At 38.5% G+C, this 22500-nt stretch overlaps 3 protein-coding genes across 9 annotated transcripts in view; 2 read left to right on the forward strand and 1 right to left on the reverse strand.

Moving 5' to 3' along the window:
- The window catches only part of LOC135102281 (26S proteasome regulatory subunit 4), a 9050-nt gene extending 2792 nt beyond the window's left edge, over positions 1-6258 (forward strand). For both annotated transcript variants that reach the window (XM_064007271.1, XM_064007272.1), the window contains exons 4-9: positions 650-835; positions 1306-1405; positions 2142-2356; positions 3412-3609; positions 4822-5031; positions 6008-6258. In XM_064007271.1, the coding sequence (XP_063863341.1) occupies positions 650-835; positions 1306-1405; positions 2142-2356; positions 3412-3609; positions 4822-5031; positions 6008-6142 (1044 nt within the window). In that variant the 3' untranslated portion in view covers positions 6143-6258. The remainder of the gene's footprint in view (positions 1-649; positions 836-1305; positions 1406-2141; positions 2357-3411; positions 3610-4821; positions 5032-6007) is intronic.
- Positions 6259-8429: 2171 nt separating this feature from the next.
- Positions 8430-18465, forward strand: LOC135102286 (G2/mitotic-specific cyclin-B3-like). 2 transcript variants are annotated; one of them, XM_064007287.1, is made up of 10 exons: positions 8430-8588; positions 11677-11893; positions 12669-13027; positions 13711-13897; positions 14371-14463; positions 15927-16064; positions 16202-16357; positions 16866-17043; positions 17539-17644; positions 17873-18465. In XM_064007287.1, exons 2-10 carry the CDS (start codon positions 11678-11680, stop codon positions 17922-17924), a joined length of 1485 nt encoding a protein of 494 aa, XP_063863357.1. In that variant the 5' UTR covers positions 8430-8588; position 11677; the 3' UTR covers positions 17925-18465. The 2 variants fall into 2 exon arrangements, with proteins under 2 accessions (XP_063863357.1, XP_063863358.1); XM_064007288.1 differs by having other exon boundaries at positions 13732-13897.
- Positions 18466-18724: 259 nt separating this feature from the next.
- Positions 18725-22419, reverse strand: LOC135102287 (diphthine methyltransferase-like). 5 transcript variants are annotated; one of them, XM_064007289.1, is made up of 2 exons: positions 22300-22419; positions 18725-20667 (listed from the first exon to the last, which is right to left on the reverse strand). In XM_064007289.1, exon 2 carries the CDS (start codon positions 20657-20659, stop codon positions 19592-19594), a length of 1068 nt encoding a protein of 355 aa, XP_063863359.1. In that variant the 5' UTR covers positions 20660-20667; positions 22300-22419; the 3' UTR covers positions 18725-19591. The 5 variants fall into 5 exon arrangements, with proteins under 5 accessions (XP_063863359.1, XP_063863360.1, XP_063863362.1 ...); XM_064007290.1 differs by lacking the exon at positions 22300-22419 and adding an exon at positions 22210-22278; XM_064007292.1 differs by lacking the exon at positions 22300-22419 and adding an exon at positions 22248-22273.
- Positions 22420-22500: the final 81 nt, after the last annotated feature.

The following is a 22500-nucleotide window of genomic DNA, read 5'->3' on the forward strand; positions in this document are numbered from 1 at the left end:
CCACTCTCTTAGCTCCTAGGTCCCTGATGGAGAAGAGAATAAGAACAGGAATAAAAGAAAGCTACAAGAGGCTGTCTGGCATACACAAGACAGTCTCCATTAAACTTATCACCTATCTATAGCTACCTATCATCCTCATCTATAAATTTATCTAATCTCGGCACTAACAGCCCAGTTACCAAAATGAAGTATGTGAGGCCTGTGGTTATGTATTTTCTTGCTATATATTACTACATGAGAAGCACAATGACAAACAACCCATGCAGGACCCACATCTGATGATCACCTTTACTAATTCCTTTAATTTCTTTTCTACTGTGACTCATATTTATTGTTTCCTGATTACTGAGGTGTAGGGTGCGAGGCCTGTGGTTATGTATTTCCTTGCTGTATATTACCATTAGAGAAACATAAAGACAAACAAGCCATGCAGGATCCACCATCTTTACTAATCACCTTCACTTTTGTAGTACAGTGACTCATATTTATTGTTTCCTGATGACAGTAGAATGTCAAGCCTGTGGTTACTGTACATTACCACAGGAAAAGGACAAATGTAACTTAAGTAGGATCCACATCTGATAATCACCTGTACCAATCACTATCATCACCTTACTACTGTGTCTGTCTTGTTTTCTTGCCACTGCAGGAGGAGCGCAGCAAGGTGGATGACCTGCGAGGCACCCCAATGAGTGTAGGCACCCTGGAGGAAATCATTGATGACAACCATGCCATCGTCTCCACCAGTGTTGGGTCAGAACACTACGTCTCCATCCTCTCCTTCGTCGACAAGGACCAGCTTGAGCCTGGGTGCTCCGTCCTTCTCAATCATAAGGTTAGGATGTGCAGATTTTTTGTTTCTGTAGGTGGTGGTGAATTATTGGGGTTATTATAAGGCCTTGCTTTCTATTTGTTAATTACTTAGCTGCTTACCTAAGTAGAACTGAAGGTATAATAGATTCATGAGGCTTGATAGGTTGTGATTATGCAAGTTTTTATTGCATTGGTGATTTGATGCTGTTATCATCAATAATATTTAGTTGTTACTCTCATTTATTTAGTGAGTCAGTGATGCAGAACTAGTTAATGGTGGAATAAGTTTATAGTACTTTTTACCACTTGTGCTCTTAATTTCATTCAGTTTATAGTGTGTAAACTTCCCATTCAGGTTAGGAGTGAAGATCACAGTGTTAATTTGTGCTGCTGTGTGATATTGCACTAGTAGTTGCCTGGAGGTTATGTGTGTGTGTGTGTATACAGAGGGAATGTGTAATTTTAATCAGTTGTGTGTGTGTGTGGGTGCAGGTCCATGCAGTTGTGGGTGTGTTGAGTGACGACACAGACCCCATGGTGACAGTGATGAAGCTGGAGAAGGCGCCCCAGGAGACCTATGCTGATATTGGAGGTAAGGACACATGTAGCAATGTGATAGTATACTGTATTAGATCTTGACTTTGTCTCAGTTGTTTACATAGAGACCTGCTTTAAATAAAAGTGTCAAGACTCCTCCAAAACTAGATTGTTGAACATTTTTATTTTTTACTTTAATTTTTGGAAGGAGCAAGTTGAATAGGCCTTTACTCTCATTATTTTAGCACAGTTGACCAGTCTCTTTGATACATTATAAAAACATTGAAGTGAAAGATTTAAAAAATTCATGTGTTTATGCCTTTCCAGTGGCTTAGAGTAATTTGTGCTTAACTCATCCTTTCTTTATCAACTCATATACCTCATTCTTCCACCAACTCACTGAGCATATATTCATTCCTTGCCCATCACATCAGCTGACTTATTCCTTCCTTATCAACTCAGTGCTTAACTCCTTCCTCCATTGGCTTGGTGGTACTCTCTTTTCCTATCAATTTATAGTGACTCCTTCCTACCCCATAAGTTCTTATTGACTCATGCTTTCTCCATCAGTTCACAGTTACTATTTCACTATCTATTATAATACCAGCATTTCAATCAATCAGTCACTTATCTGTCAACTCACAATGACTCATGCCTTCATATGAGTATTGTAATTCCTTTTCCATGAATCTCACTAACACTAGCACACATCTTACCCACCCATGCACCTGCTATCATTCATTCCTGCCTCATCAACTCACACTAGCTCATGTCTCTCTCTCTCCTTCAAGGTTTGGACACCCAGATTCAGGAGATCAAGGAGTCAGTGGAGCTTCCCCTGACCCACCCTGAGTACTATGAGGAGATGGGCATCAAGCCTCCCAAGGGCGTCATCCTGTATGGTCAGCCTGGCACCGGCAAGACCCTGCTGGCCAAGGCTGTGGCTAATCAGACCAGTGCCACCTTCCTCAGGGTGGTCGGCTCGGAGCTCATACAGAAGTACCTGGTAAGGGAAGCTGTCTGATTATTATCAACTGTACCCTCCCTTATCTTAGTCTCTTATTCATCCATTCTCATCTAACCTGTCCTGGTGAGGGAAAGCTTTCTGAATGTTACCAACTCTACCTTGCCTTATTTTTATCTTGGCATTCTCTCATCTACCTGTTCGTTTCCTTTTATAATCCATTCTTGTGCTTTTAACTTTTCTTTTGGGAATGTCACCTCAGTGGGCCTTTTTTTGAATTCCTCTCTTACTTAAAAAAAAAGATAAATAAATAAATAAGGGAAGGTACAATAAGCCAAGTATATCTTCTCTTAACCTAATCTTGACATCCTCTCACCCACCCATTCTTTCCCTTCATAAGAACCTGAGGGAAAATGTAAAAACCCAAGTGTACTGTTACTTACCCTATCTTGTCATCTGCTCATCCACCCATTCTTCCCCTTCATAAAAACATAAGGGAAGATGCAGGCAGTCAGGTATACCTTCCCTCATCTTAACCTTGATATCCTCTCACCCACCCATTGTTTCCATTTATAAGAACATAAGGGAAGATGCAGGAAGCCAAACCCATACCCTATCTTAACATTCTCTAATCCACTTGTTCTTTCCCTTTATAAAAACATAAGGGAAGATGCAAGAAGCCATATATAAGTAGACCTTCCTTTACTTTATCTTGACATTCTCTCACCTCCATTCTTTCCCTTCATAGGAACATAAGGGTAGGTGTAAGAAGCCAGCAAGTTTACATGTTGCAGTTCCTTTATAAAGCCCTCCTATCATTCCTATATATAAATTTGTTTGATCTTCTTTTAAAACTTCCTTTTGATTCAGCAATAACAAAGTGTCTACAAATTTTATTTCATTCACCTAGGTACCACTCTGTTAGTCAACCAATTTCTTCCTATCTCTTCATAAAGTCAGCCTATTTCAGTCACCTTATTTGTGAACCAGTTTCTTACAATCTCTTCTTAAAATCTAGTTCTATTATTAAGTCTTGTCCTAACCTGACTATGAACCCTAAGAGTCTTATCTACATCACCCTTGTCATATCCCTTCAGGGTGATGGGCCGAAGCTGGTGAGAGAATTATTCCGTGTGGCTGAGGAACACGCACCCAGCATCGTGTTCATTGACGAAATCGACGCCATTGGCACCAAGCGTTACGACTCCAACTCAGGTGGTGAGCGGGAGATCCAGCGCACCATGTTGGAGCTCCTCAACCAGCTGGACGGGTTTGACTCAAGGGGGGACGTGAAGGTGAGGCCTGAGTGGTGGAGGTGCTTCCTTCTGCTTCTGTGGTCTCTCTCTCTCTCTCTCTCTCTCTCTCTCTCTCTCTCTCTCTCTCTCTCTCTCTCTCTCTCTCTCTCTCTCTCTCTCTCTCTCTCTCTCTCTCTCTCTCTCTCTCTCTCTCTCTCTCTCTCTCTCTCTCTCTCTCTCTCTCTCTCTCTCTCTCTCTCTTAGTTTTCTGTCTATCTTGTTTTATTGGTACTTTAGTTTTTTATATGTTTTGTACTTTGTTTAATCTTTTTTTCTATGCTTCCTTCTTATGAACGTTTGTCTCTCCATTTTCTTTCCATTTTCCAGTCTTTTTTTAGTTAAATAATTTTTTATTTGTTTTTTTACATCTGATTGTTTTCTTTTCTAGTCTCCATTTTCATTTACTTGTATCCTGTATTTTCTATTACCTTTTATCTTGATACTTTTATTCCTTCTTTCTTCCACTTAATCATTGCAATCTACCAATGTTCAACCATCGGTAATCAGCTGTTTCAAACTTGACTCAGCTATTTGCCCGGTGGGAGAGTAACAAAGATTAACCAGCAGATCCTGGCTTGAGCCTGGACCTCTTTAGATCTTCTTTGACAAAATATTGTACTATTATTGTTAAATTATTAAGTTTGTATTTTTATTATTTATGCATGCACAATGTTTTATTATTTTATTTATGTGCCATGTGATAAGGCAAACAATCTGATTACACACTTCATGACCTGGTTGGAAGAATACTACCACTTTTCCTAATACATTGTAAAAGACAACTAAAAGAGGCAGACTGAGAAGGCTGAGAATCCCCTCCTCTGTATTTTTATTTTTAAAGTGAGACAAGGTGTAGTGTTCTGTCAGGGTTACCCAGCTTTTAAGGGAACATTCACTGTGGTATATAGATCTGTTTATATAGCAGGGTGAGGTAATGGAAAACCCAGCTTTTAAGGGAGCATTCACTGTGGTATATAGATCTGTCTGTTTATATAGCAGGGTGAGGTAATGGCAACAATGTGGGACACTATGAGAATAAAATACAAACAAGATTCCTTGCTTTGTCCCATCTTGTTGTGATGCACAGAAAAAATTGTGGCAGCATCCTTTCACTGACAGAAAATATACCCTCTGATTCATTTATTTGTTATGACTAAGTTCTCCCTTTGATCCTTCTGTTCTCTCCCTAATCTTACTCTTTCTCCTGGTCAGGTCATCATGGCAACCAACAGGATCGAAACCCTTGACCCAGCACTCATCCGACCTGGCAGAATTGACCGGAAGATTGAGTTCCCTCTGCCAGATGAGAAGACCAAGCGTCGTATCTTCCAGATCCACACCTCGAGGATGACCTTGTCCGATGATGTGAACCTGGACGAGCTCATCATGGCCAAGGACGACCTCTCCGGTGCTGATATTAAGGTGCGGTGTACAAGCCAACATTTCGTATGGGGTGGTGTCTTATATCATTCTCTCTTTTGACAGTACAGTCGTCTCACATTAACCATAGTTTCAGTTTATATTGATTGCTGCCAACCACAAATTCAAATAACAGAGGAGGTCATGAAAGGATGTGTTCATTTCTCTCTCTCTCTCTCTCTTTTTTTTTTTTTTTTTTTTTTTTTTTTTAGTTAATTGATAAATACATTTTTGTAACAGTGTACATGCAAGGGATGACTGTACACTGCAGGAATATTGCTCTGGATATCAAATTATTCTTCCTAGCTTAATCCCTATTCAGGATTGCCATTTCTAATGAGCTTTTTACTGATGTTTCTATCTTGAGGCATTTTTTCATTTAATCCTTTGTCCCTCATGTCCTTGTTCATAGTCTTTCCACCTGATCCTCAGTCTTCCTCTTCTATGAATTCCTCTCCCTTCCATTTCCATGACTTCTCTTGCAACATGCAGCTCTCCATTTCTTCTCATCAGATGACCAAACCAATCTTAGCCTTGCTTTCTCATCTGTCATACACACTTCAATGACTTCCTCAACCTCTAATATACTAATTTCCTATCCTGTATCCTTATCTTGTGCTGAGTATCAAATAGGCTATACTTTCCATAAGACACTAAGTGCCATGTCCTGCAACACAGCTTTAATTGCACTAATTCACTGAACAACTCTTCCTCTATCCTGAAATATGGAAGAAAGAATGAAATGGAAGGTTCAACTGTCGTTTCTAGGGAAGGGCATAAATTCTTGTTGGTTAAGTTATGTATTGCTCTCTTAGTGTTGGAGGAGGAACAGTTTGTAGGTATAATGTAAGTGAGATTATATAAATGTGTAGGTAGAGGAACAGTATGTAGGCATAATGTAAGTAAGGCTATATAGATGTGTCTTCTTGTGTATGTATGTACTGTAATGTATTCATGTACATGTGTATTTGTGTTTCAGGCCATTTGCACGGAGGCAGGGCTGATGGCTTTGAGGGAGCGCAGAATGAAAGTCACCAGTGAGGACTTCAAGAAATCGAAAGAGAATGTGTTGTACAGGAAGAAAGAGGGAACCCCTGAGGGTCTCTACCTTTGAGGGGCCACTGCTTCATATGTTCTACAAGTCTTTTTTTTATTTATGTAATTCTAGGTTAATAGGCAGTTTGTATAAGTGGAAGGAAAGTGAAATTGAAATAAATGTAATAATGTAAATATGAAGCATTTTATTCTCTACATTTTATGTATTCCTATGAGATACTGTGCACATAAAGATAAGCTGATATATATAGTATATATATATATATATATATATATATATATATATATATATATATATATATATATATATATATATATATATATATATATATATATATATATATATATATATATATATATATATATATATTACTTTGATTGGAACCATAAATGATATGCTGAATTGCACACATGATTTTTAAGAGCATATTGTATGAGCCTTAGGTTGAAGAGTGTAGTGGCAGTTACAGCATTAATATTGGTGTTCTTATTGATGATGATAAGGTCAACCCAAATCAAGGCATTAGAGGAGGGTATGTAGGGAGGATGAAGATTATTGGTGATGGTGGTGAGGAGAATTTTTTTGTGGATAGCTTCTAATCTGTTCAGAAAGGAGATATTTTGTACCATAAGTGGTTTACTGATACAAGATGCAATCATAAGATGGATTTACACAAGTTTGAAATGAGACTGATGTAAGTTTTGTGTTCATTAGCCTATTCACATGTTCAGTAAATAAACAGATAATACTTCATAAAGACAAAAAAAGGAAATACTACATAATGGACAGACAAGAAGGAAAGTATTATCTGGAAAATCAGTAAGGGAAATAAGTGACTGATTGACTGATGGAGTAAAAAATCAAGCGTGGTTTTAGCTTGCAGGGGCAGAGAGGCATGCACGTGGCATGCACGTGAAGTGTGGCTGGAGAAGAAGGATGTGAGGTGCAGCACGAGAGACAAATGACGGTCTATGAGAAAGGAGTTGTGGGTGATATAAATGAGCAAATGAACTGTTTGATGAGGGGGTGAATAAATTTTTGGGGAATAAGAAAATGTATTAGAGGGAGAAGAAGAGGCTGTAAAAGATATCAGGGAAATGAGAGTATGATATAATAGAGGATGAGAAGATGTTGACTTAGAAGGGCTGTTAGATATAAGCAAGGTATGTTTTATGAACTCCATAAGAGATTAAAGAGCTTAAGATTGCTGCAGAAAGAATAGAACGAGGATCTAATGTAGGTATTGAGAGAGACCAGTTGGAGTGGACAGAGGAACAGGTGTGGAGATGTTTAGAATGAATAAAACAAGATGTGGAATGAACAGGGTGTTTAACTGGAGGGCATTTGGGGTATATTTTACACAGAGAGGACTGTATGAGGAAATATTAATATATAGGGCTGAAAGTTAGTACATGAGAGCGAGTTAACTAGGATTCTCATTATTTATTTATATATTTTTTTCTGGTATACTCTAATACTCCCTGCCTGCTTAAGTACCCCCTTCTTCCTATGACTTGAACTCTTTCAAGAATGAAGTTTCAAGACACTTATAATTCTCCAATTTGGATTATCTTTTATGACCTTTCTGGGACCTCAGTTCCCCTAGGCCAGTACTCTTACGTAAAAAAATAAAGGGGAGAAAAGAAATTGGATATAATGGAGATGTGATGGTATTTACTTTTAACATAGTTTTATTATGGTAAATATTGCACGTCATTGCGAATAACGGTAAACGTGAGCACTTCATGCCGTTTCAATAATCTTAATATTTGTCCGTTTGTCGTTCGTGAAGTTCATTGTATTGAATGGTGCATTATCGGCTGATGCTATCTGGTTCTTTGGTCTCTTTAAACCATAATTAATAAAAGAAAGAGTGCATAAAATCGACAGTTCTTGATTTAATATGCCAATAAGAATTAATCAATACGATATGTTCGTTTATGGAGATAGGAAAAACATTTCATTATTTATTTATTTATTTATTTATTTATGTTTTTTGCTATTAGCTGCTGCCGTGGCCTTCTCTACAAGTATATTTTTTCCACATACGTCACAAATTTGAAGATGAAGGAAATTCTAGAAATTATATAAGTAAATTTGTAAATATCAATATGATACAACATACTGAAAAGAAAGAGCATAGATCAAAAGTGATAAACAAATATGAAAGTGGCTAGAGGCGATCCTACTACTCCACAAATTCGAAGAAGAAAAGGAAAAGAAAATATACATACACGTAAATTTAGACGCATTAATTTAACCCAACACAATTAAAAGAATGAATATAGACTGAAAGTGATAAATGTATACAAATATGAAAGTGGCGGGAGGTGATGCGCGCGCTGATTGGTGGAGGCACAGCGCGGCCAGCCAATAAACGGAAAGTAGCCTGGCGGGGCTGGATTTGAAGCGTTGGTTGTCTTACTCTGCTTCATTTTATACCAAATTTACTGGGAAGAACACTCATCACCTCATACTGACGACGCCAAGAACACTCAATAAGGTACGGTGGACAGTCCTAGGGTAACAAACTGACTGTAGAGGCGAGGAATGGAGGTGAAAAGAGGATAATATCGTAAACCATTCCTGACTGTTGACATGGAGAGAGAGGTTCGTGGTGGTGGTGGTGGTATTTAATATTTTTTCCCTCCCCAACTCTTCATCCCTGACTCCATATGCCTGTATCAAGGGGGATGAAAGACTGGCTCTCTCCCTTACTCCCAGTATAGAAAATAGTAAAAATAGTCGTTCATAAATAGAAAAGGAGGGAAAAATATTACTTTATATTCCCAGACATTTCAATTTGGCTTCAGGAAGGAAGTGACGCTGGTGGTTATAATATTTAATTTTTTTACTCATGAAGGTTATCTTTTACTATTATCATTATTATTACCACGTGGTTCATATGAAAGAATGTCAGGTATTTTATATTTATTTTATTGAAGGTTGCATGTATATATATTTTACCTGGTATTTTAAAGGGCCTCCCTCGGACTTGACCATAACGACCATCTAACTGTACACTTTGCCGCTGTTTTATCGTCATGTTTTATTCATAGCTCGTTTGAAATGTCTTATGTGTGTATATGAGAGTTAAGGCGGGAATGTGCTGGCAAGTGTGTGTGCAGCGTGCAAGCGGGAAAACACCATCACATGTAGGAGTTGAGAATGTTTACCCTGGATGTGTATGTACTTTTATATTATTGAGTAAATTACTTTTATCCATACTAACTAAAGAGTTGTTGGTGCGAATGTTGCAAAGATTAATTATTACTAGTATTGCTATTTAAATTGCTAGGCAGACTATCGTTATAATTGAAGATGCAATGTTCTTATTACTTTTGTTACTGAAATTGCAAAGCAGACTTTATTATTGGAATTTATGCAGCTAGATTACAAGACAGACTGAAGTTATCATTTTGAGTGTGTGTAATGTTCCTTCTACTGCTACTCCTACTACCACTACTACTTAAATTGCAAAGCAGACTATTTATCATTGGAGTTTATTCAGTTGTCAGTACACGAGAGCAGTTACTTTCTTCGAGTTAAGGAGTAAAGAACAATTACGTATATACATATCAGGAGCGTATTTCAAACATTAATTATTGTTACTACCATGATTGCAGGACAGACTCCATTATTGTCGACAATATTATTATTATTAGCCAGCCTATTTCTCTGGTTTATTGATAGAATGGGCATGGTATTTATGTAATGTTTCCCAGCCATCCCAGAGATCATAGTGCTTCGCCTGTTAGCGGCATAGTTTACCAGATGTTAGCCATATTATGTAATAAGGCTGAGACAGGAATTCCACCCTGCTTCTTCAGTTCTGTATTAGAGCAGAGTCGCCGCCATATACTTTCAACCAGAGGAGTAGTAAGGAAAGATCGAAGCGCAGGATAATGCATACTTGGGAAATAAATGCCATAGGGGTAATTAAGTTGATATTCTGAACTCCCTCTCCCCCTCGATATGAAAACTTCAGGTAACCAAAGATGTCTGGAAGTCTAGTTCGTTACTCAGGAGGGAATTTAAATCTGAAATAGTTATAAGAGGTGTAGCAGTAATTAAGTTGAACTCTCTTTAGCTCAGTCTTAATGTGTAGTTTAAATTTCGAAGATGGGTTGGGAGTGGGTAAATTTGAACTATTCTGTTTGTTTCGCAAATAATTGATCTACTCAACGCTTTCTACATTCTTCTTACTTTATTTTATTTTATTTTATTATTTTATTTTATTTTATTAATTAATTTATTTTTTCGTCTGGGTCTCGCCTTTTTTTCGCTGAGTCCCCCACAAAAAAAGAAAAAAAGAAAACGATATGCAGATAACTATTTTCCACTGAATAATAATAATAATAATAATAATAATAATAATAATAATAATAATAAACACTACTACGACTACAGCTGATATATATGCTAATGAGAATACTATTTATATTAAGCAGGCATTACACTGAAGGTGTACATTCATTGACCCTTAGTAGTAGTAGTAGTAGTAGTGCGTAAGTCTTCAATTATTATGCCTTCCTTGCTTTCTGGAGGGCTGGGTGGCTGTGTGGTGCGCGGCTTGGCTCACGCGGCTCCCAGCTTGTGTGAATTGGAGCGGCTAGTTCTCGGACGGGTATTCGGTGGGAGATGCAGCATTCTGGTAACGTTTCCCCATGTTGTGTCTTAGCGGGCGCCATTTAACCTTGTTGCGGCGCCATAACTCCATTTTTTTTTTTTTTTATCAATACTTGTTTTCTTTAACTGTTATTTGTTTTATGGATGAGGCTGTTGCAATAAATTATCTTCATATCCTGCAAACAATAATGTGTTTAAAATCAGTTATATTTATTTCTGCGTCAGATTTCTGTAATAGTCTTATTTTTTTTTTATCAACCAATCATTTATTTATTTATTTATTTATTTATTTTATTTTTTTTGTACTGCCCGGTGACACTTTTTTTTTTTTTTCTTTGCGACTATCACAGTCAGCGAATTATGCTCTTTCTATTTGGAATGGCAGTGTTTTCATTAGATTATTCAGCCATATTCTTTGCTTCACTTCCTGCATACAGTTGCACCCAGTATTATCTTAGTTTCTGGTGAAGTGCTGCAATAACCTCCCTTTGCGTAACTTTTACCTTTAATGCTATGATCATTCTATTCTCTGCAGTATATATTCTCGTTTATATATATATTTTCTGAACAATGTTGCAACAATTATTTTCTTTCCTCTGCAGCAAGAATGTTTCGTTTACTTTGTTTTTTGGACGATGTTGTAAGGATAATCCACTGCCCTTTCCTCCCTGCAATATGAATTCTGGTTAATTTTTATTTTTTTTATGGACGAGGCTGATGTGTTAATCCAGCCATGTAGCATGAATTATTGTTGTCAGTAATCAGGTTTTTAGTGCCAAGTGATTTGAGAGCTTTTAAAGACTAGACGAATTTATGGATGGGGATGACAAGTAAAAACTGGTAGGTATATACGTTTTTTTCCAGGGATTGTCACGTTTAGGCCTGATGACTTGCAGCTTCCCTTGTTTCCTTGTGCTCTTATATACGAGACGCGCTAATCCACTAATCTTTCCTCCCCGCAGCATGAGTTCTTGGCCAGCCACGGGTGGACTGACCGCCCGCCCCCTGAATGCGATCCAGAATGAAAACTTGGCCCGCCCTCCCTTGCCGAACCGCACTCATGTCCCCGGGGTGGCTGTGGACAAGGCCAAGGTGCTCACCCTCAAAAGAAAGGCTGAGGGCGTTCCCGAGGGCACCAAGGCTCCCAAGAAGAGGTCTGCACTGGGCGAGATCACCAATGTAAGGACGTAGTGGATGTAGTGGATGGACGACCGGCGTTGTGTGTGTGTGTGTGTGTGCAATTGGTATCATGTAATGGGTGTGTCATGTTTATCTCGATTTAAATTTATCCATATTTGGCCTCTCTCTCTCTCTCTCTCTCTCTCTCTCTCTCTCTCTCTCTCTCTCTCTCTCTCTCTCTCTCTCTCTCTCTCTCTCTCTCTCTCTCTCTCTCTCTCTCTGGTTACCTACTTTACCTTAATTAAGAATAGCTAAACCAAAAAATAGCAAGGCATTACTGGTAGAGTTTTTCTCATTTTACATTTGGTTTCATTAATACATTTAGCAAAATCATAAGTAAAAGTTTTTTTTTATCATACTAATTAGTAATAATAATATTATTATTGTTATTATTATTTATATGATAATTATCTTAAAGATAATCAAGAATGAAGGATATAATTATAAAATCTTTCCCATGCATGATAACTAAGCTCACACACCATAATTAACATTATTTTGCAGTCACTGGACTGATGTATTCACACATTCATGGTTGTCTCACTTTCTGGTATTTCTGTGTGTTCAGACCACTGCTGCATTTGACCCTCTGGACATGCAAATCCACACCCAAGTTCTTTGATTGATGAACCAATTATTCCATCACACAAATCTTTTATTGTTTGTATGATTATTTAATTTTGTCATGAACTCTATAGGTCCAACTATTTTTTTTTTCTCATGCACCAATCATTTCTTTGTCTTGCCTTGCTCATTCATCTCACACTTTTATCAGGCTATTGAGAAGAAGCTGGTTGACAGTAAGAAGGGGGGAGAAGCCAAGAAAGTCCCCAGGCTGAAACGCACCCACTCCACTATCTCTCTGATCAAGGCAGCAGCAGGAAAGGCCACAATCAACAAGGAGGCTGTGCAGCTGTCCTCCATCAGGGCCAAGGGAGAGCAGCTGGCTGAGGTGCAGACCAAAGACATCTCCTCCAAGACCATTGGTGAAGGGAGTAAGTCTCACGGCAAGGACTTGACCAAAGATGTGTCGTTCTGTGACTCACTGCCAAGCTCCCAGGAAGCAACATCTTCACAGGAGTCTAAGGGAAGCATGGATGACTCGGCTTTGTATATCACTGCCTCAGAGGGAAGGTAAGCCCTGTGAAATTCTGTAGTTTTCATTCTGTCTTATCCTCTCCCATTTTCTTGTCTATGTTGCAGTTTTCTTTTCCTATACTAAGATTTTAAAGACTTCATCATCCTTATCTTTTTATTTTCTTTGTTCAGGTTCTTGCACCTCTGGAAAGTGGAATCCTTGAGATATGTCCTCTTTGTAATAGTACCACTGCAAATAGTATTGCAACCACTATGTATATCCATCCTTATAGATATTTCCTTTGCTTCAGTACCTGTAGTAAAGGAAAAGGTGTGTATTCCAATTTCTTTCTCATTACTGTTATTTTCGTCCTTGTAGTTTTTAATTTTAATTTTTCTGTACAAATAGCTGCATAGCTGCAATAGCTGTTGCTTGTGGTCTTGTAGATTGTTTTCCATTTTTCCCATCTCATTGTCACTTGTATGTATTGATATTCCCCATGGCATTTGCTGTCCTTCCTGTACAAATGACTAAAAAATGCACTTTTATACATGCTAGTGTTTCTTTTATTTACTATTCATTCCTGCAGTTTTTGTTTTCATGTATATATGCTTGTATCTCACTTTTACACATTATACATTCCTGTATTTGTTTTTAACATATTTGCCTATATACGTGTCATTACTGCATATACTGTTGATTGCTACAGTGTCTTTCACTATAATCACCTGCCTAAAAGGAGTGTGTTGCGGACCCACAGTCCCCTGCAAGCCAAGGTGGTCATGAAGGTGCCTCTGCTGGAGAAGACTGAAACAAAGGAAGAACTGCCCAAAGGAGTGGAGGACTTTGATCTGGAGATGAAGGAGGACCCTACAGCTGTGGCTGACTATGCCAATCACATCTTCAAGTATTACCGGGAGAGGGAGGTGAGTGCTTGCCAGTGGTGATAGTTGTGGTGGGGATAGTGATGAGTGTGAGTGTCAGGGTTGGCCTCTCTTCTGGAGCTATGGCAATTGGTTTTGATGTTCTATGTACTTGATGTGTGTGTGTGTGTGTGTGTGTGTGTGTGTGTGTGTGTGTGTGTGTGTGTGTGTGTGTGTGTGTGTTGCATGTGTGTTGCATGTTTTCCTCCTTTGAACTCATATAGTACAGCATAGGTATTGTTTGTTCAGCCAGGATGCATCTTAATTCCCTCTTATGTGTGAGAAAATTTGTTATTTATAGATCATTATTATACATCCTTTCCTTGTTCCTTTCCATACTAGATAGGTAGACAAAATGATTCAGTTGTTACTAGGTCTGTGTCAAAAGGAAAGTATTCCTTAAGAGATTTCATAATTTAGTGTGCTCTATACCTTTATTTCTCGAAAGCTTGGACTAACTAAAGGTGACTTTCCAGAAGAAGTTTGTGATAGAGAAGTACATTGAGCGGCAGCCTGACGTGATGCGCAGCATGCGGGCCATCCTGGTGGACTGGATGGTGGAAGTGCAGGTGAGGCACAACACAGAACTCCCTACAGTGGATGAGGGAGATTTAAGAATACAAAAATATGATGAATGAGTGGAACATTGCTGATCATAATAGCCAGTATGGGTTCTGTCGAGGCCACTACTGGTGATCTGGCTTTCCTTACCGAGTCTTGGTCATCCTCTTTTAGAGATTTTAGTGAAACTTTTGCTGTTGTCGTAGACATATCAAAAGCTTTTGATAAAGTCTGACAAAGCTTTGATTTCCAAACTACCCTCTTACAGCTTCTATCCTTCTCTCCATAGCTTCATCTGAAGTTTCCTTTCTGACCGTTCTATTACTGCTGTGGTAGATGGTTACTGTTCTCCTAAATCTATTAACACAGGTATTTCTCAGGATTTTGTCCTGTCACCCACTCTTCCTATTATTCATCAATGATCTAAACCAAATTTCTTGTCCTATCCACTCCTACGCTGATGATACCACCCTGCAGTTTTCCACATCTTTTTGTATATGTGCTACCCTTCAGAAAGTAAATAGTTCACACAGGGAAGCCACAGACTTATGATCTCTCTAAAATTTCTGATTGGGCCAGAACAAACTTGGTATTGTTCAATGCCTCAAAAACTCAGTTCCTCCATCTATCAACTTGACACAGTCTTCCAGACAACTATACACTCTTTTTCATTGATACTCAACTGTCCCCCTCTTTTACACTGAACATCCTTGGTTTGTCCTTTATATATAATCTAAATTGGAAACTTTGCACCTCATTTCTACCTAAAACAGCTTCTATGAAGTTCTGAGTCATCTCCACCAGATTTTTCTCACCCCCTCAGCTGCTAACTCTGTATAGAGGCCTTATCTTTGGATGTATGGAGTATGCTCCATATGTATGTGAGGTTCCACTCATACTTGTCTTTTAGACAGGGTGGATCAAAAAGTTTTTTGTCTTATCAACTCCTATCTTCTAACTGACTGTCTTCAGCCTCTTTCTCATTGCCACAATATTGTATCTCTTGCTATCTTTTACCACTATGTCTTCATGCCAATTGCTCTTCTGATCTTGCTAACTGCTTGCCTCCCTTCTTCCTGCAGCCTCGCTGCAAGACTTTTTTCTTTCTCTCATCCCTAATCTGTTAACCTCTGTAATGCATGAGTTAAGCAGTATTCTCAATCCTTTTCTCTGGTAAACTTTCTGATAAACTTTGGAAATCCCTGCATGCTTCTGTATTTCCATCTTCCTATGAAGTTTTCAAGACACTTATCCTGTAATTTTTGGCTCTGTTTGGGGACAAGTACCTTAGTGGGCCTCTTTTTATTGGAATTTTGTATCCCTTGGCTGGTGCCCCTCCAACATAGAAAAAAAATAAAAAGAAGAAAAAACTAGGTACAACATATATGATTCAGCAGTTGAAACTTTGATAGTAGTAATAACGGGATTGATGTAGGAGTAATAGACAAACTCTTATACTTACCCTGTGCAGGAATCATTTGAGCTGAACCATGAGACCCTATACCTGGCTGTGAAGATCCTGGACCTCTACCTGACTCGAGTCATCATCAAGCGGGACACTCTTCAGCTCATCGGTTCCACTGCTCTCTTCATTGCTTGTAAATTTGATGTGAGTAGTACCAATGTAATGACCAAGATTTGTTGTGTAATAATTAAGTAATTTTGTAAGTGAGCAGTGGTATGTAAAAATACTTTTTCCACTTTATTGGGAACAGCAGATAATGAATTGTTCCCCTCTTCAAACAGGAACGAACACCACCCTATGTGGATGACTTCCTGTACATATGTGATGATGCATACAACAGAAAAGAGTTGCTTGCCATGGAGATCAAGATACTGAAGGAGATAGACTTTGACCTGGGGGTGCCTCTGTCTTACAGGTTCCTTCGCAGATATGCAAGGGTGAGGGTTTCTGTTGGATGGAAGCTGGTGTGGAAAGTTGAACAAATAACATTGAGTAATAATGTTTTATCCTCTTCCTGTGGGCTTGCATGTTTAAATGATAAGTTATGTCAATGCACTTATTATGCCTTCAGTAACTGTGTGCAATATGGCTGCAGGATGAGTGTTGTTTAAATTCATCCTTCACATCCATCTTTATTTGTTATTGGAAGATTTTTTAGTATACTTACTAAATTAATATTACATCAAGGCATAGGATTAAATGACAATTTTCAATGCCTTAGCAGGACAGCCACTTCATTAAGTATCGGTACAATCAGAATCCAGGCTTGTTGTGGTCACAGTTATCCCACTATGTTACTAAGTGGTGTGCTTGTGAGGTCAGTTCCTGCTCTACCAAACCCTATCACTGTTATCTGGTTAGTGTTTTGCAGTATGTGGATGTTGACTGATGAAGTATAAATTGAAAATTGAGATGCAGATGGTGTTAATGGCATTGGTATTTCAGTGTGCCAAGGTGGATATGGAGGACCTCACTTTCACCCGCTACATCCTGGAGATGAGTCTCATGGACTACGACCTCATAGACTGCTCAGACTCTGCCCTGGCCGCTGCTGCCCTGCTCCTGTCACGATGCATCAAAGGGGAGGAGCCCTCATGGAACCCCACTCTGGAGTATTACTCAGGTAAAGACTGCTGGCCTAACTACTTACCTTTTTATCTTGATTTATATACATATATATTTTTAATTGTATTTATGAATTGGGAGGAAGCTCTCTCTCCTCTCCTCTCCTCTCCTCTCCTCTCCTCTCCTCTCCTCTCCTCTCCTCTCCTCTCCTCTCCTCTCCTCTCCTCTCCTCTCCTCTCTCTCTCTCTCCTCTCTCTCTCTCTCTCTCTCTCTCTCTCTCTCTCTCTCTCTCTCTCTCTCCTCTCCTCTCCTCTCCTCTCCTCTCCTCTCCTCTCCTCTCCTCTCCTCTCTCTCTCTCTCTCTCTCTCTCTCTCTCTCTCTCTCTCTCTCTCTCTCTCTCTCTCTCTCTCTCTCTCTCTCTCTCTCATTATTTCCTTATTCTTTTATTATTTTCTCCTTTCTCTTTTAAGTAACCCCTCCTCTTTTCTTTTTCATTCCATGTTTTCTGCATTGTGTTAAAGATGTTAATGGAATTGCATGTCTTTTGTGCCAGGCTACAAGATGGAAGACATCTACCACCTGACTCAGACGTTGCACAACATGATAAGTCAGCCTCCCAGGGAACACCTCAGCACCATCCGCAGCAAGTATTCCCACAAGTAAGTGTCCACCAAAACTGTAATATGAGGGAAGAGGCTTCTGCTGTGTGCCTCTTTCCTGCAATATTGTCATGCTTGACTTGAGGATTTTTGGCTGTATTTTACTCACAGATTTGTCTTAAATTTTTTGTCTCAGTAATATAGATAATGTTATTTATACTGATCAGAGAAGCAGTCTTGAAAGATGTAAATCCATGATTATTGAACTGTTCAATATTTATTTTTCAGAGTGTTCTATGAAGTGGCCAAAATTCCCATCCCTGAAAAATTACCACTCTAATGGTTAAAACCTGCAGGTGTTGGTGGTAATGTACAAATATTTATTTATATGTGAAAGACACAAGTGCTATGGGAGTGCTGGCTGTCAGTACCAGTGCTCCTGAGCCAAACAAGATGGATGTGGCTTAGAACAATTTAACATTAAGAATTCTCACTATTATTATGTTATGACAAATATGTTTTTATTGATTTAGATTAATCTTGAGATACATATCACATCTTTTTGTCCTTTACTGTATTGTTTATGATACCAATGTGGTCATTGGTACCCTTTTTTAAGACAGACTGCTGCGCCTGGCTGGAGCAGTCTGAGTAATGTAGATACTTTGTACATAGCAGATTTAGTTAATAGGATAATCTATATTCTTGATTACTCTCAGCATGTCACTGATTGCCACATTTGATCAGGATAAGTTCAGTATCCACAATTCACTGATGCTTCTTTACATAGTCTATCTTTTGGTTGACAAAACAACGAAATTGTCTAAGACACTGTAAATTTGCATAATAAACACAGATAAGAAAAAATAGAATACAATTTATTTGGTTTGTTTTTACTCAACATGGTAAATGTCTTTTTATCTCTTACTTGGGACATTGATCTGATAAATGGATGTATAATTACATTTATGTGAGCTGGTATGCTTGAATTTCTAAAAGTGAAAAAAAAAAAAAAAAAAAAAAAAAAACATGGAAGAATTAGATTCAAGCAGGTAAGTGTTTAATATTAGCCTTCAAGAAAACAGTTATCCTTAGCACTACTCTGATGTTGGATTAATTATTTTAAGAGAGAGAAAAAACTTTCTTATTCAGTTACTGGTTCTATTTATTTATTTATTTTATTATTTTTTCATATGTTCTCTTTCTTGCTACATGAAATCAGTGTAATGAAATTGGTATGTGGGTATTTTTGGACACATGGTAGTTGCTGTCAACTTCAGCCAGATGGAATTACCAAATATAGCAGGCAAATTCAACCCAAGTGAAAACCTGTCTGTCTTTGGTCTGCCTCATGATTTGTTCACATATTTTATTGTATGTTTGATACATAGCAGTTAATATAAAACAAAGAAATGCATCTTTGTGCATGAGGAGAGAATTTTAAAATGATTAATAGACATTGTTGTGCTAGGCCAAAATAATATCCACTGAAGTCCTTCCCATTTCTGGTCACTGATACATTCTTATAAGATTCAAAGTCTAGTTTCAGTTTCTGTTCTTTTTAAACTACTATTGTTGAAAACCTTAATGTATGTACTGATCCTGGTCAGTGAAAATTCACATAGTACTTGTATGCTGTGACAAATTATAATTGTTATTATTTGGTTTTATTTATTTATTTTTTGGTGTTCTCATTTTGTCAATTTTGGCAAGTTTATTGACATTTTATAATATTTTCAGCTAAGCTATATTTGTAGATTGTTGTATGAGTGATGGTTCAACTAACCTTTATTAATACCAAACAATTTTATTGGAATGCCAGTAATAGACATTAGAAATTAGTTGCTCCAAGACCAGTAAAGTATCATCATAACTGCCAAACAGAAAATCAACAATTTTACCTTGAGCACCTTAGACATAGACTGATGTGAGACAAAAATCCCTGATACAATGACACCTGAAGGAAACATGAAGACTAGGTGTAGAGATGCCATCATGTATGGTACTTCAGTTTATTGAGAATTCCCATAAACATAATAGGTGGTCATAGAAAGATGCTGATGCCACTATTCTACTAGTTCCATTTGAGCCAGGCCACCACCAGTCTGCCCCATAAGCTAGACTCTCATGCCCAGCAAAGGAAGCCACATTTTGGAGTGCTGAGCTAGAGGTGTCCACAACATGGAAGCCATTGTGCATACAGGCAGCCAGTAAGAGATTTTCAGGTCCAGGCTCCCACTTCAGTCGCCACACACCACCACCGAGGTTAAGGTCAGACACGGGGGATTTGGTTCTCCGAGTATCCCACAGACACACACACTCATCGTAGCTACCACTGGCCACTGTGAACTCAGACCTGGTGCTGGCATGGATGCTTGTCACCCCTGCACTATGCTGGCTTCTGTTAGTGAACAATGCCACTGCTGGTTCTTCTCGTGCGTCAAAACAGCGAAACTTTCCATCATCTCCCCCAGTGTAGAGGATGCTTGTGTTCCAGTAGTTAAAGGCTGTTATCCAAGCTTCATATTCATGGGCTGGAAATCTTTGCTGTAGCTTCAGTTCTTCATTACACAGTTTTATAAGTGTAATTTTACCTTTAGAGTCACTGATGGCAATCATTGGATCATCACAAAATTCTTTACGAGTAGACCAGTCAATAGATAAAGCTAGAGTATTTGTTTCATCAATATTGTGTTGGCATATGAGTGTGAGGCATGGGCCAAGATCACCACTGAAATCTAACCTGTACACAATTAGCTGGCCCACTGCATTTGCAACAGCCAACAGAACATTTCCTTGCACACTGTGACAGCACCACTTGAGGTCCAGGATGGCTGGCATGTCAATCTGTTGCAACAAGACTAGTGACTTGTCCTTCATTTGTTTCAAGTACAGCCTCCCAAGCCTCTTCTTAGGAAGGTCGGTGGCATCAGCACCCTCAGGATAATCAGGGTCAGCAAGCTGGTAGGTGCCCACAGCCAGGATGTCCTGGAAGGGCTCAACAGGACAAAACTCAGCAGAGTCTGCACTGAATTCTGTGTCCCATGAGAACAGTGTCTTCACCTGCCGACTCATGGCTGTTTCTGGAAAGAAAGTGAATTATGTGTTTGAATCCCAGATTGATGGGAGAGGGAAAGGTTTGGGAAAGATACAGCAAATAACAATGAACTTTTTATATGCTTTCTATTATGTGCTTGGGCAGCTAATGCTTCATAGGTTTTACTATATTGTGCTGTGGCATTATAACTTGCATTCTATTTCCCAAATTACTAACAAAAGAAAATTGCTGTTACTATAGTTCAACTACGTAACATTACATATTAGATTTGATTTTAGATATGGTTGTGATTACACCAAAATCTAATATCATGCATTACTTTGACCTGATCATATAAAAAATATAATTAGTGAGGATAATGTCAGTCCTGTACTGCTGCTGTACAGCAGGATTAAGAGGATTAAGTGCCTATATGAAAGCCAGAATATTGAGTTTGGAAGGAAAAAAAAAAAAAAAAACTGAGGGGAAGAGGGATCTTCCACGAGGAGAGGTGCTACTGAAAAGGCAGCACCGCAATATGAGCCCAAGGCTAGGAGGATGCAAGCGGTCCTGTGAAGATGAAGGTAAGTTGATATTAATTAAAAAGTTTAGTTTGATAATATTGATAGAAATTCGGTAAATGTCTCAAATGTGTCGGATTCCTGACCACTTTCAATAGAATTTTGAGGAAATTCTTAAGTATGGGGAGTGCTATTTAGCTTCAAGAGAAGATTAGACAAGTTTATGGATGGGGATAACAGATGGAAATAGGTAGGTGTGTTTCATACAGGGACTGCCACGTGTAAGCCTGGTCGCTTCTTGCAGCTTCCCTTATTTCTTATGTTCTTATGTTCTTCTGTTCTATCGCTGTTCTATTGATAGTTTAAGAAATAACAAATATTCTAATATTCTGCATCACCAATGACAAAAGCACCTTTAAGAAATTGATATCACCTCTGGCACTTGGAAAAAAAAAATTGGTAAATTTAAAGTTTAAGCCAATGTCCCCAATCTCTACCCACGGCCCCCCAATCCCTCAAGCAAGCTTGGGGGCCTGTGGGGAACCTAACCTAACCTAACCTGCCCGCGCAGCTTATGGGTACTTATAGAGACTTCCTATTGGTGCAACTCGTGGTGTTAAGTGGTGGTAGCACGTGATTGGCCCGAGGAATTATAGACACAGTGATCCTATCCAGCAGCTACCCACAATTCAAAGCATTAAACAAATGAAGTTCAGGCAACAATACACCATTTATGTTTATCTGTGGACTTAGAAAAAGTTGAGAGCGCTGTGCATTCCCAGGCCTATTGTGGAGTTATTATTAATTTCCGACAAGTAGTGTAATCATTAGAAATGATGTGAATAGTGAGAAGAACAAAATGAGGTAGGTTATTACCACGTAGTGTGTAATGGCTTAAACTATAATAAAACCAAAAAATTCTTGAAAGAAGACCAAGCGTCTCAAAACACAGTGATAATCTGACATTTCACAACTAAGCACCAGTAAGTTCCATGTGACTATAAAAGTCAATGCTGCTTGCTGCCTCGCCGATGACATAATTAACAGACAAAATAGGTGCTGCGTACATTTATATAGGGTTTATGAAAGTACGACTAATACAAACACTCCATGAACCAAGTTATATGAAAGTCACGGGTGGAAAGCCTTTTGTTTACCTTTGAACAGGCACAGCTGTTTGGGTTTGGATGGGGGAGGGGAGGGGGAAATAAGCAAGTTTAGCTTGATCTTTAATTTTCATTCATTTTAATCAGATAAGCGAATAGCACACTTGCCACGTAAATATATCGGTATAGTTTATGAGTAAGTGAAGAATAATAACGTACAAATACACTAGTGAATATAGGGTTAGGTATAAC

The sequence above is a fragment of the Scylla paramamosain genome, chromosome 7 (assembly GCF_035594125.1).
Source record: "Scylla paramamosain isolate STU-SP2022 chromosome 7, ASM3559412v1, whole genome shotgun sequence".
Lineage (NCBI taxonomy): Eukaryota > Metazoa > Arthropoda > Malacostraca > Decapoda > Portunidae > Scylla > Scylla paramamosain.

Coding starts and splice junctions, on each gene's coding strand:
- LOC135102287 (XM_064007289.1), bottom strand. CDS start 20,659: ATGAGTCGGCAGGTGAAGACACTGTTCTCATGGGACACAGAATTCAGT.
- LOC135102286 (XM_064007287.1), top strand. CDS start 11,678: ATGAGTTCTTGGCCAGCCACGGGTGGACTGACCGCCCGCCCCCTGAAT. Junction 11,894..12,668: donor CACTGGGCGAGATCACCAAT/GTAAGGACGTAG, acceptor CACTTTTATCAG/GCTATTGAGAAGAAGCTGGT. Junction 17,645..17,872: donor CGCAGCAAGTATTCCCACAA/GTAAGTGTCCAC, acceptor TTTATTTTTCAG/AGTGTTCTATGAAGTGGCCA.